The sequence below is a fragment of the Tasmannia lanceolata genome, unplaced genomic scaffold (assembly GCF_043159265.1).
Source record: "Tasmannia lanceolata isolate RefF3 unplaced genomic scaffold, GAP_Taslan_0.1 ptg000024l, whole genome shotgun sequence".
NCBI lineage: Eukaryota > Viridiplantae > Streptophyta > Magnoliopsida > Canellales > Winteraceae > Tasmannia > Tasmannia lanceolata.
Window position 1 is genome coordinate 5574113 of NW_027518701.1, and position 14194 is coordinate 5588306.

The 14194-nt window shown below is 39.0% G+C and overlaps 1 protein-coding gene across 6 annotated transcripts in view; it reads right to left on the bottom strand.

Annotated features, from left to right (window-relative positions):
- Positions 1–7051, bottom strand: part of TPR9 (Tetratricopeptide repeat (TPR)-like superfamily protein) — a 40542-nt gene extending 33491 nt beyond the window's left edge. For 4 of the 6 annotated variants that reach the window (XM_077367470.1, XM_077367474.1, XM_077367469.1 and 1 more), the window contains exons 1-5: positions 6838–7051; positions 6611–6745; positions 5868–5954; positions 3844–3915; positions 101–311 (exon numbers count right to left, since the gene is read on the bottom strand). In XM_077367470.1, the coding sequence (XP_077223585.1) occupies positions 101–311; positions 3844–3915; positions 5868–5954; positions 6611–6745; positions 6838–6966 (634 nt within the window). In that variant the 5' untranslated portion in view covers positions 6967–7051. Of the gene's footprint in view, positions 1–100; positions 312–3843; positions 3916–5867; positions 5955–6610; positions 6746–6837 lie in introns of those variants that run through there. The other 2 variants (XM_077367471.1, XM_077367472.1) reach the window with 2 other exon arrangements.
- Positions 7052–14194: the final 7143 nt, after the last annotated feature.

Here is a 14194-nt window from a genome sequence, read left to right on the forward strand (position 1 = left end):
AAAAACAAGTGCAACACCAGTCAGTGGTTAGGAAAAATGTAAAAAAAAAAAAGCAAAAAAAGAAAATTTAGATTTTCAGGATCACAGGAAGAGACTTTACCACGGGAGCATAAATCTTTCTCATTCTCTTTATTACATGAGCTACTTGTCCCACCTTTCCTCTTGCAATAGTTTAACATTATCTCAAGCTCATCCTTTATTCGACTCTTTCCATCCAAAGAGCCTTCCATGCTCAATGCAACATTGAAGTCACAGATTGCATCTTCATACTTTTTCAAAGAAGCATAAGCCTTACCTCTCCTATACCATGCCTGTAACAATATTAATGGAAATCACATCAGAATTGTAACTACGGGGAGACTTACCCATCTGCTAAGAAAAAATAAATGCCAAATCAGATGAAATTAGAAAAAATAAATGCCAAATCAGATGAAATTAATTGAGTGCAAAATATAAATGCTAAGAAAAAATAAATGCTTAATCAGATGAAATTAATCAACTGCAACATATAATAGCATGGCAGTCTGATATGCTCATTAGAACATCACAACTTTAGGAATTTTTACAACAATTAGTAGTCATTCCAATTCAGTGTAATGAAATAAGGATGGCAGAAATGATGAGAAAAAAGATGATGACAACATTAACGAAAAAGGAAGGTGATGAATGGAGGTATTAACTAGTAAGAAAATGATTACAAAATTGATTCCTTGAGGTCTAGATGGTATAACTTTCTAGCTCTCATAATAACTCTAATAACTCACATACACTGCGTATCCAAACAGATAGACAAAGAAGAAAATTCAAACAAATGGAAAGCCAGGACTGTATTCCAAGGTAAAATAATATCATTGTAGGTGAGAGGTACACAAAATGTGATATAGAGAATATTATTAAATGTTTTTTTTAAAGGCTGACAAGAGTGGGATATGTTAGAGTATATGCCCTGAAAAACCAGTAGAATGACATTTATTAATCAATAAAGATTTATTTCATGACATGAATGGGTAATTATATTACTGAATGTGTGTGATGTGCTTATTTAATGACACATGGTTGTCCTTAGGTAGCGTACTAGAAATGTCATGCTCAAAGGATTCACAGATCCAAGGGAGCAAGGAGATATGGCATCTCGGTTTTATGCAAGCCTTAATAGTTCCTAGTTGGGAAAGAGACTGGACATCTCTTTCTGTATACAACTAGCACCAGTCTTGCCCACATGCACGTGTCGTGAGGTGGCTTATCTCGGTCATCTGGGTAGTGGACCCTAAGCAAGAAGAGTGGGTGCGACGATTGGATCGTGCAACCGAACCGGATCAAACAAAGAACAACTTGTGGACGAGAGAGTATAAAGCTATTCTTCCAGACAGGACCCTTCACATGTCCTTAGACCTGAGGGATCTTATTGGTCTGTCGACCCGTTCTAGGGTCTTAGTCTATCTCATAGTGATTTTAGTTTAGAATCACATTCAGATAGAACTATGTCCTAGAGCAAGCTCTCGAAACCAATAATGATACTCAACATGGGATTCTTTGCCCTAAAATTTAGGGATTGACATCTACAATTTTGTCAGAACGGTAGGCATATTAAATAGCCTGGTCAGGCGGACTTGATAAAAGGTTTATCGGAATGTTTTATGAAATATTGAAATGTTTTTCAAAGGATTTTACAAATGCATTTGGAGGCCGAACACCGCTTGACCAAAACGGTATACCAAGAGTGGGCCAAGGGAGTAAGAGATGTCCACCCCCCGTATGACTCAACTCAATAGATGCAGTCAAGAAGAAAGGACTTGCACATACAAGATGTGATTAGGGGTAAGATGATCTGACGGTCATCTTCAGGGTTACATCTCGATGGAGGCCACTGACCTAATGTGAGTGTAGTTTAACTACAAGAGATCGCAGTGGGGCCCACCATAGGGTTCTGCAGGATTGACCGTCGGATCCCTGCGACGATCCCACTTATAACTCGAATAACCGGAGAACATCCAAACAGATAAGGGTTCCACATTTTATGTAATTGAACGGACGGATACGATTCGTTAGATCAATATGGATATTAATTAAGTAAATATATATATATATATGTTGATATATGTAAATATATATGTCTTTGTCAATAGTTAATAAGAGACAATAAGAGAATTTTTCGAAGACAAATTGGAGCCGAAATAACTCCCATTGGATGCGAGTTAGCAATTAATTAAATGGATAATTAATTATTCATTTATTATACATTATTATATATTATTCATATGATTAATAATAAGTATAATAATGTGAAATCCAAATGAGGATAGTTATTCCCAAACCGGTTTTGCAAAAGTTGCGGAATTGGAACGGAATTGGGAATTGGGATAGGACTACACATTTTAATAAGGTTGGTGGGGCCCACCACAAGCCAAAAATAGTTGAAGAGCTGGAGAAAACGTTTCCATCTTCTCAAGGACTTTGAGTTGCACTCAAGCTCCTCTTTGGATAAGAATTGCTAAAATATAGGATCTACAAAGCAAGCAATTTATATCCAACACCAACTCTTATGAGATAAGGCCACAAGGGCTGGAGAGAGGCTTCAATACACGTTCCCCAAGGTTTCTTGGGCGTCCCCACAAAGCCTTGGACATTTGGGAAGAGTCCCAATTCGTCAAAAAGTCTTAATGCAACTATTCTTCGTATTGGATAAGAATTGGGAGAGATAAACAAGGGGAAGATCAAACCAAACTCTTATTATTATTTAAGAGAGATAATAAGAGAGAGAGCTGAACGAATTTTGGGTGTATTCCATCTCCAAAATTCGTCAGCCACTTCTCCTCTCCTTGGAAAATCATTTTCACTCCCTCCCTCTCTCCCTCTCTCTCTCTCTCTCCTCATCTTCTCCAATTGTTGGAATTTCACTCCATAGATTCAAAGAGAAAGGCATCCAATATAATTCTCTGATCTTTATACAAAGGTGGTACTGATTAGATCATACCTTAAAGAAGTGAATAAGTGTTATTCACATCCACGATCAATGGTGCAAAGAAATGAATCCATCGGTTCAACTTAAGGGGTTCGCGGCGTTGAGAACAATCGCAACCGTTCGAGGAGTAGATCAAGAAGCGCGGTTCCTTGATTTCTTATTCAAAGAGGTATTTCTTTATGTTTAATTAACATAATTAACTAATCTAGACTCTAGGATCTTGGGCAAAAGCAAGATCGAAAAGAAAATTTTAAAGTACTATGCGATTTTTATTCTGCCGCGCATAGCAATCTTGCCGGAAGGGGATAACCTTCCTTTAGGATAGCCATAACTCAGTAACTCTGTTAATTCAGAACAAATTGCTGGGAAATGCTTCCGATTATAGTAACCTTTAATAATGGCCGAGAAAAGTACAATGACAAAGAAGTTGGTTGAGCACAAAAGAAAAATAGGATGTGGTGAAGTCTGTGTTCATTGATTACAAAAATATAAGCATGTCAGCTAATATTGTTGGGATAGAAAAGGCAAGCAAATTCAAGGCAGGGTTTTCCATTTCACTGATGAACACATTATTGCCCCCAACGAGTGTAATTTTACTTTCCCCTCCCTCTGTCGGCATCTCTTTTCCCAATGGTCATGATATGGCAATTGGTAAATGCATTAGCATTATGCTGAATTTATGAATGCTTTCTCATGTTAATAGCATCTATGAATTTGACATGTATATAAGTGGCATTGCTTCTTAACTAGGTTTACAGGTAAGGTTAGTTAATAAGAAACAGAAAATGTGGAGATTAAAAGAATGGCAACACCAGCTAAAGCCCACTTCCATTGACATATAACTATAGTGAGAAAGCAAGAAAAAGGACAGAAAAACATACCTTTGCATAGTGAGGGAAAAGTCCAACAGCCCGATTACAGTCTCTTATGCACTCTTCCAAAAGGCCCAGTTTCTAATAAACAAATGAAGTGGATGAAGCCAGGATATGCAAATATAAATCTGATCCCAATTAGATCATTTAGCAATAAAATTAATGCACAAATTCTCGGCTTGTGTATTCACTTTAACTCATTCTAGGAAAACCATTTATAACGTAATATCTCCCTCTTCTACCAACTGTTCACAAAGGATGTGTCGATTGTTGAATGGATGCATAATCATCTATAAAAAGAGGATTGATCTAGTGGAAAAACAATGAAGAAGCTCTTTCCTTCGTGGGATTGGGCGAGATAACAAGTCTCATGATGAATCATCTATCTTTTGTTGTTTTCTTTCAAATAGAACACTTCAATGAGCTAAAAAACCTTTGGGTCTGTTTGGTTGCGCGGCATAGACTCGGAGAGTGAATAAGTAGTCGCAAGGGAGGAGACAAGCATTGTAGTTCCATGGAATTACCTCGGAGAATAGCGGTGAGTAGTGTATTGGTGTGCGGCATAGACTCAGAGAGTAGGGGAAAAAGTAGGGGGTGTCATTACTCATATATATATATATATATATATATATATATATATATATATATATATATATATATATATAGATATATATATATATATATATAGAGAGAGAGAGAGAGAAGAGATGGGGGAATAGAGAGAAAGAGAGAAAAAGCAGCATTTCTTAAGCAAAATTCCACCTTTTTTGTGGATTTTGGCTTGGAAGTTTTTAGGAGGGGACAATAATGCCACATAAGCATACATGGAATAATTACCCGGGAGACATCCCAGGGATTTCAATGCTATTGGCAACCAAACGGGGATTTTGCTGACATGGCACCCATATGGAAAGCAAAATTCCTAAGCCTCCCTTGCCTTTGTGCAACCAAACACACCCTAAAAGAGGGAATGAATTCCCCTGGTGGGCGTGTTTCCTTCTAGTCTACTGATTTGTTTTATGGTTTTCTTTAGTTGTTATGCATCAATTACATTGCACTTTGTTTGTTTAGATTAATTTCCTTATTTATGTACAACTCAAAAGTTACAAGTTTCAATGAATGCTCTAGCTGTGGATGGCTGTTATGTCTTATTTAATTTGATTGGAAACATATGTTTGTTGCCTCAATTGAACAAGGATTGCATTATTATACATCCCTTGGATGAAAAAAGGTGTGTATACGAAAACCATTTCAAACGGTAATATCTCCTCTTCTGCTGACTGTTCACAAAGGGATGTGTCTATTGTTGAATGGATGCATAATCATCTATAAAAAGAGGATTGATCTAGTGCAAAAACAAGGAAGAAGCTTTTTCCTTCAAGGGATTGATCGAGATAACCAGTCTCATGACGAATCATCTATCTTTTGCTGTTTTCTCAATGAGCTAAAAATCCTAAAGGAGGGGGAACAAATTCCCCTGGTGGACATGTTTCCATCTAGTCTACTCATTGTGATGTAATGTGGAGTACCACTATCTCACCGTATTGAGAAATGAAATAACTTGAATTTGTCAAGTTAGATTCATGGTTTTAAATGTCGGTTTCAGTATAAATTTCGAGCCTAGCTGAAACCGAAATTTCAGCCGGAAATCCCGAAATTTCCGCTGAAATTCAGAAGAAAGCCCTGAAATGTCTGTATTTTGGGCTGAAATTTCGGCCGAAATTACCGAAATTTGGTACATTACTGCAATTTCGGTTTCGGTACGTTTCGATTTCGGTCGAAATTTAAAACCATGGTTAGAGTAGACAACAAAAATATTGGTACTCAAGTAGAATCTCCACCCATTGCGCAAAAAAAAAGGTAGAATCTCCACCCAAATGCCTTGCAAGGCTCACTTTCAGTTTTTAAATAAAGTAGCTGGTTTGTGATTGATGGAGATTTAATAACACAGCTCTTCAATATATATCATAAACGCAATTTAATTAAATGACCTGAAAATTTTAGCTATATGGGATTTTAAGAATCAAACTTACATGCATGGAAGTAGCCCTGTTTACATAGATTGTAGCCACCAATTTATTATCGATGTCATCGACATTCATCGGAGCAAAACGTAATGCCTGGTTGGCAAAGTGACAATGCAAAATAATAAAAATAAAAAAGTAAATTGAGATAACATCATAGATAATAAAAAAAAGGGAAATAATATCAGCACAACCATATATTGATAATTGCACTAACTCAGCTTGTCCTTTCTTTTTCAATTGCGTTGTGAGAGCTTCTTGGGAACTGTAATAACCTTTGGCATCTCTTTAAATAATAAAAGACAATATTTAGTGCTTTTAACAAAACATGGTTGTGCTGAAGTGCTGAACTGATATCATTTCCCTAAAAGCTCACATAAGCCAATGAAAAACGTAAGGACAAGCTGAGTTAGTGCATTCATCAAAACATGGTTGTGCTGATATCATATCCCTAAAAATAACAATTGTATTTTAATAGAAAATATGAAAAATAAAATAAAATCGATTCAACTTGGGATATGATATCAGCACAATCATGTTTTAATAATTGCACAAACCCAGCTTGTTATTTTTAAATTGGCTTCTGAGAGCTTTTGGGAACTGTAATAACCTTTGAAAGCTCATTAAATAATAAAAGACAAGACGAGTTAGTGCAAATATCAAAACATGGTTGTGCTAATATCATTTCTCTCCAATTTACAGAAGATGGTATTGAAACAAAAAATTAAAAAACAACAACATAGTATTTGAACCTGGGTATAAAAGCTCAATGCTTTTGAAAAATCTCCACTTGAAAAGCATTCATTTCCCTTTTGCTTTGAATCCAAAGCAGAGGCCACATTCTTGCGACATAAAGCCATTTCTGGATCACTCAATTCTCTTACAACCTAAAAAAAGTAGAGAAAAAAAATTGGATTGAGTTGAATGAATAAATTCTCTCAAAAACGAAGAAGAAAAACAAAGAGAGGGTAGGAATTACTCGCTGAAATTCAGGCAAAGTGAGAAAGAATTCAATAAGCGAAGAACATGTAGAGGGAAGATTCTCAGAAGTGCTTTCGAAAATTCTTTGCTTTAGATTGATCGGAATCAGAGATTTCAGCTTCTCCATTTCGCTTCTTCTTCGATAGTATTAGGAAATCCTCACTTTTGCAAAACCCTTTCTAGAGTTTAGGGAAAGGATATATTTGCGCCTCCTTTTTTACTTGGGACAGGCCACTCTAGCGTACTATAAAAAGAGTGCTCGTTGATACAATACAGGAGGGCTGTCCCAAGTATAAAAGAGGGCTGAATATATCACTTACTAATTTTAGTGGCTATTGGTGGACTTCATAGCCGTCGATGAAGAAAGTTATGGTAGTGATGGAGTGGGCCCAGCGAACAACAATCTCTTGGCTAGATGATATTGATCATGATGGGGCCCACTAAGTCCTCTACTTCATCATAATGCAAGATGAATGCTAAAGTGAGGTGCGCCCTTGCAAAAACCTAGAGGGCAGTGTATTGGATCCTGGTCACCGGGTTGCGACTACGGGTGCAACTCGGGTCGGGTTGAGTTCGGGTTGGGTCGGGTTCGGGTTGACTTTTCCCAACCCAGGTCACTTTCGGGTTGAGGGTTTGGCAATCCAACCTGAGTGAAACCAGACATTTTTATAATTTTTTTTTATTTTTTTTTTAAGCTTAAAACCTCGGGTTGGGTCGAGTCGAGTTGGGTTGAAGTCAGGGTCGGGTTGGAAAAATGGGTTCCTCGGATCGGGTCGGGTTGAACCTCGTCGGGTTGGAAATCGGGTCGGGTCGGGTCGGGTTCAGGTTGGAAAAATGGGTTCTTCGGGTTGGGTCGCCCAACCCGATCCGAGTTGCACCCATAGGTGCTACTCAAGTCAGGTTGAGGCCAACCCTAACCCAACCTGAGATAGCATTCCCCCAACCCTAACCCAACCTAGCCCGAGCCTCGGGTTGAGGTTGGTCAACCCTAACCCAATCTACCTCTAAATCTCTCAACCCTGACCCAACCCACCTAACACGAAAATTGGGTTGGGTTGAGTAGGGTTGGTTCGGTGGTTCACCTTGGGCCAAATAGAAAAATACAATAACCCAAATAAAATCAAGATAAAATTAGAGGACGGAGATCAGGGTCGGTGGGGCTGCCAAGGCCTCAACCCTAACCATGTTGGGATGTGTGTGGCCACATGGCCTTATCCCTTCCGGGAGTTATGTCGTGGTATCGGCGACAAATAAAGAAGGGGCGGAGCAGCATGCTGCGATTTAATATGGTGGTTGGCTTTGTGATCTATATATAGATCACAAATCCAACCCAAGAAATATCTCCAAGCAATAGCTCCCACATCAGCTGAGCGTAGCCCCCTTCCAAAACCATCCTCCTCTATTCTTTGATCTCGGCATAGAGATCCTTCATTGGTATCAGAGCCCAATAGATCTGGCCTTATCATTTTCGGCGAACAACGAGATCTAACCTTACCCTTATCGTCGTTGATCCGATCAACTTTGCCGAACACATAGCCCAGTGACCAATATTTTTTTCGCTGCCAACTCTCTAGATCAAAAGAGATTTGACCGCTCGTTCTTGGGCACCTTTTCGGCTGCCCGATCTGATTGGACCAAGACCTAGACTTATCTGGTGCAATTTTTCGTAAGCAGCCCTTCATCGCCTCACCCCACCAAATTATGGTTTCTTTCTCCTCATTGGTTCCATCGTCATCAACAAGCAGACGCAAACCAGTTTTACTCCAAATGGCTAGTAGGCTCATCTCGACCGAGTTAGTCAGGATCGAACATCTTAATGGCATAAACTACGACATGTGGCGTCGGAAAATGAACTATGCTCTTATTAACGACGGCAAAGCCTATGTAACCAAAGGCGAGAAGCCTCCGTTACGAGAGAATCCGACGGCTACAGAAAAAAGGGAATATGCCAAGTGGTTGGAAGATGATGAGATCGCAAGAAGCATTCTGCTCATGTACATGGATAATCACTTAATCCGAGTCTTTGAGCATCACAAGACTGCGAGGGAAATGCTAGAAGCTATAAAGAGTAAATATGACACCACATCTGAACTGAGTGTTCAAGTGCTTCTCCAAAAGTATAATGATTCTAAGATGGAAGAAGGAGAGAATGTAATTGAACATTATAAACAAGATGATAGTCATGGGAAAAGATCTCGCAGCAGTTGGAAGTGAGCTTCCAGAGAAGTTACAAGTATCAAAAATCCTAAACAGTTTGCCTCCTTCATGGAACACCGTCACCACTTCAATCAGATGCAGTGGAATCCATAAAAGTTTGACAGATTTGCCTTTGACACTCGCATTGGAACAAGAATGCATGCAGCTTAACAAGAGTCATGGGCTACTTTTGACTCAAAGTGTTCCAAGACATCAAGGCGAGTCAAGTCATAGCAAGGACAAACCGAAGGAACATGTTAAGCGTCCTTTTAATGGAAGGAAGAAAGGAAAACAATTTCCAAAGGGAGCATGCTTCAATTGTGGGAAGTTCGGTTACTTCAAGATCAACTGTCCAAAAAAACAGGGATCAGGTGACCACCGTGATCCTCTGACTAGTAGTGGGAGCCGTAGAAGGCAGTTTGCAGGGACCGTTGAGTGCAACCTTAGTGGTGAGCAATTTGAAGGCTGGTGCGTGGATTCCGGAGCCACCTAACACATAGCCTGGACCAGAAAGGGGCTCATCAAAATGGAGGAGCTACCAGCAACAAAACAGAGAATCTTCATGGGAAATAATACCTACAGCGACGTGCGAGGTATTGGAACATACCGCTTGAACGTTGGACAAAGCGATATGGTGCTTCATGATGCGTTGTATGCACCAGACATGAGGCGTAACCTTCTTTCTGTTCCAGTACTACTCAACAAGCAGTTGGAAGTCCGTTTCTACAACGGACGGAAAGGGTCTGTTTTTGCTGCGGGACGTTTTGTCCAAGAACATTGTCTGTTTTTAGTTAATGTAATCGAAGACAATGCCTTAATGACTGAAAATAAGGAAGCTTCTAGTTCTGTTTATTTTGATCATGTTTAGTTTTTGGATGATTATTTGTGGCATGCTAGGTTAGGGCATTCTGGTAAAAAGAAAATGAATGAAATAATTCAAAGGGAACTAATTCTCGGATTAACTAAAGTTAAGTATAAAACGTGTGATCATTGTTTGGACGGTAAAATGGCCAGAAAGCCTTTTCCAGTGGGAGAGAGGGCAAGAGAACTACTTGAAGTAGTTCATTCTGATATTTGTGGGCCCTTAAGTATTAAGACCCATAGGCAAAAGGAGTACTTTATAACATTTACCGATGAATTTTCCAAATATGGAAATGTATACCTGTTAAGTAAGAAATCTGAGTCCTTAGGGATCTTTAAAATCTACAAGACCGGGGTAGAAAATCAGTTAGGTAGAAAAATTAAGGTTCTCAGGACTGATAGGGGTGATGAGTATAATTCCAGAGAATTTGATGAATATTGTCAAGACTTTGGAATTAAGAGACAAACCACCATACCTTTTACGCCGCAACAAAACGGTGTAGCCGAAAGTAGAAATAGAATGTTACTTAACATGGTGAGGTGCATGTTATCCTACTCCAATCTTCCTAAGATATTTTGGGGAGAGGCACAGAGTACAGCAATGTACATATTAAATAGAATTCTGACTAAAACAGTCGAAACAACCCCCTATGAACTATGGACTGGAAGAAAACCAGATCTAAGAAACTTGAAAAAATGGGGTTGTACAGCCCATGTAATGATTCTGGCAGAACAAAGGAACAAATTAGATCTACGGACTTGGAAATGTAAGTTCATTGGATACCTTGAACAATCTAAGGGTTATCGATTCTTTCATAAAGAACGAGGGTTGATTGAAAGTCGATTCTTTCATAAAGAAAGAGGGTTGATTGAAAGTCGGGATGCAGAATTTTAGAGGATCTAGAAAAGGAACAACCTCAATCATAGAGTAAACAACCTCTGGTAATAGTGGGAGATGATAACGACGGGTCTAAAGGGCCTCCAGAAGATCCCAATACACTTGATATGCATCCAGACTTAGAAATTCCTGATCAAGATCGCATGATGTATGCCAACAAAAGGCCTCGAGCACCACCATCCTATTTAGACGATTATCATCTTAATCTGTGTATGGGATTTGCCTATTCTATTCGGCTAACATAGACACGGATGAAATCATAGATCCCTTGAATTTTGATGATGCAATAAAATCGTGAGAGTCAGAAAAATGGCTAAATGCCATGAAAGAGGAAATTGATTCTATTGAAAAGAATCTAGTATTGGAACTATGTGTTTTACCTGAGGGCAGAAATGCCATAGGATGTAAATGGGTGTTGAGGAAGAAATATAAATCGGATGGGACCATTGACAAGTTCAAGGCCTAGTTAGTTGCTAAGGGGTTTGCACAAAGAAAGGGCATAGATTATCAAGAAACTTACTCACCAAAGTTTGCTTTGATAAGGATAATATTAGCATTGGTGGCTCATCTGGATTTAGAGCTCTTCCAGATGGATGTAAAAACTGCTTTTCTCAACGGAGAGTTGAAGGAAACCATTTATATGAACCGACCTGAGGGTTTTCAGGTGACGGATCAGGAAGATAAAGTATATAGATTGAAGAAATCTTTATACGGTTTAAAACAATCTTCACGTCAATGGTATTTGAAGTTTCACCAATTCATTCTCGAATTAGGCTATGTAGTTAACAAGCTTGATTATTGTGTATATGTCCAGAAGAGTGGGAGCAAGTTTACTATCTTGTCCATGTATGTGGATGATATACTCATAGCTGGAAATGACTTAGAAATGATTGAAAGAACTAAGTCAGAACTTAGCTTAAGATTTGAGATGAAGGACATGGGAGAAGCATCCTATGTGCTCGGGATTAAAATCACTAGGGACAGGAATAACAAAACGTTGTCTTTAAGCCGGGAAATGTACTTAAATTCAATACTTAAACGTTTTAGAATGCAGAATAGTAATCTTGCGCAAACGCCCCTAGTGGTAGGCAAGAAATTATCTTTGGTCAATGTCCAGGTGAAGGACATGAAAGACTCAATGTTCCGTATGCTCAAGCGGTTGGCAGCTTGATGTATGCAATGTTGTGTACTAGGCCGGATTTGGCCTATCCAATGGGCCTAGTAAGTAGATATCAAAGTAATCCTGGCCCTGCTCATTGGGAAGCAGTGAAAAGAATATTGAAATATATCAAAGGTACAAAGCACCTTAAATTGTGTTTTTAGGCGGAAGAGCTTGAGGTTCTTGGTTACTCTGATGCGGATTTCGCAGGTGACACAGATGACGGAAAGTCCACTTCTGGACATGTCTTTTTATTTGGAGGTGCAGCTGTTTCATGGTCAAGTAAGAAACAAGGTTGTGTGGCAAGATACACACAGGAAGCTGAGTACATAGCCTGTAGCATGGCAACTATTCATGACGTATGGATTAGATGATTTTTGGTCGATTTGGACCTTGGTCTGGTTGAAGGACCAATAGAAATGTATTGTGACAATTATGCTGCAATAAGCTGATATACAGTGGAGCGAATAGCTCTAAGGGAAAACATATACGTGTGGAATATCACTATATTAGAGATATAGTGGAAAACAGGAATTGAAGGTAAGTTATATACCTACATGTGATATGATTGCCGATCCTTTGACGAAAGGAATTCGTGCGGAAACCTTTATCAAGCATGTTGGCTTGATGGGACTTAGAAGTGTCTAAGTCAAATAATGGATTGTTTGGGAGAATATCTCAACGATTGGAAACTCTTATCAAGTATTAAGCTTGATGGGACTCAGAGACATTTGAGTCAAAGGAAATTTGTTTGGGAGAATATCCCAGACGGAATATTGCCGATCCTTGGTTAAAAGAAGTTCGTGCGGAAATTCATTAAGCGTATAGCTTGATGGGACTCTCGAATATTTGAATCAAGGGTAACTTGTTTGGGAGAATATCCTAGACAAAAATCTTTTGTCTTACATTGCCGGTCCTTAGATCGTGCGGGAATTCATTAAGCGCATAGCTTAATGGGACTCAAGGATATGAGTCAGGGTAAATTGTTTGGGAGCATATCCCAAAAAGGAAAATGAAACACAAAAGGAATACACTCGGCCAATGTTGCCAAGTGGGAGATGTTGGGATGTGTCTGGCCACATGGCCTTATCCCTTCCGGGAGTTATGTCGTGGTATGGGCGATAAATAAAGAAGGGGCGGAGCAACATGCTGCGATTTAATATGGTGGTTGGCTTTGTGATCTATGTATAGATCACAAATCCAACCCAAGAAATATCTCCAAACAATAGCTCCCAAATCAGCTGAGCGTAGCTCCCTTCCAAAATCATCCTCCTCTATTCTTTGATCTCGGCATAGAGATCCTTCAAACCCAACATGCAATTAAACCCAACATGCAATTAAGCCGGGTTTGCTTTTCCAACACGAAGCCAACCTAACCCGAGGAAATGCCAATCCAGTCCAAGCCAAAATCAGGTTGAACCGGTCAGGTTTGGGTTGAGCCCGACCCAAGTTGCAGTCCTAACATCACCCCAACTGCACAGAGAAATGCAAAACTAAATGAGACACAAATTCAGTGGGGTGACGTGGACAACAAGAGAGCACGTTTTGGAGGGGTGCCTTTCAACTTAGCACTCCTCGTAGTACAATGAGTCATCCAACAGAGCTTCAAAAAAAAAATTAATTTTAATTAAAAGATCTAGGCCCTGTATGCTCTCTTGTTTTGATTCTCCCTTAAAAAGAATGAGAAAAATTAAAATTAAACTTGTTACAAAATTAAAATTTTAATTCAAAAAATCCAGGCTCCACATAAAATGGGGGCATAAAACAAAATTTATTGCGATTTTTTAATGTAAAAATGGGCATAAAACAAACTTGTTTTACGTGACGAAAGACACAGAGCCCTAATAAAAACAACATTCCAACTGGGATGGAATCAGAATACCACCTCTGGGAAACTGATTCCATTATTTCCCCCCTTAATTCTGCCCTGTACCAATTCAGACTTCATGTTTTTCATCAATCCAACAGCCATTTGTCCCTTTTATGGCAAGGGCGCCTGTGAGTCTAGCATTCCTCATATTTCAATAGTCCAAAACTCAATTTGACTTCTTGTCAATCGAAAGTGGAACCCATAATACCCATTAACAAAACATGGTCGTGCGGATATTAGTAGCCTCCCTTGGCCTGCTTTTTTTCTTCACCGGCCACCGCCTTTTAGTGTAAAAAATACTAAAAGAGTTCATAATACGAGATTTTATACTGTGTAAGCCCTTGTAGTCCCTTATTTTTCAAAAAGTATTG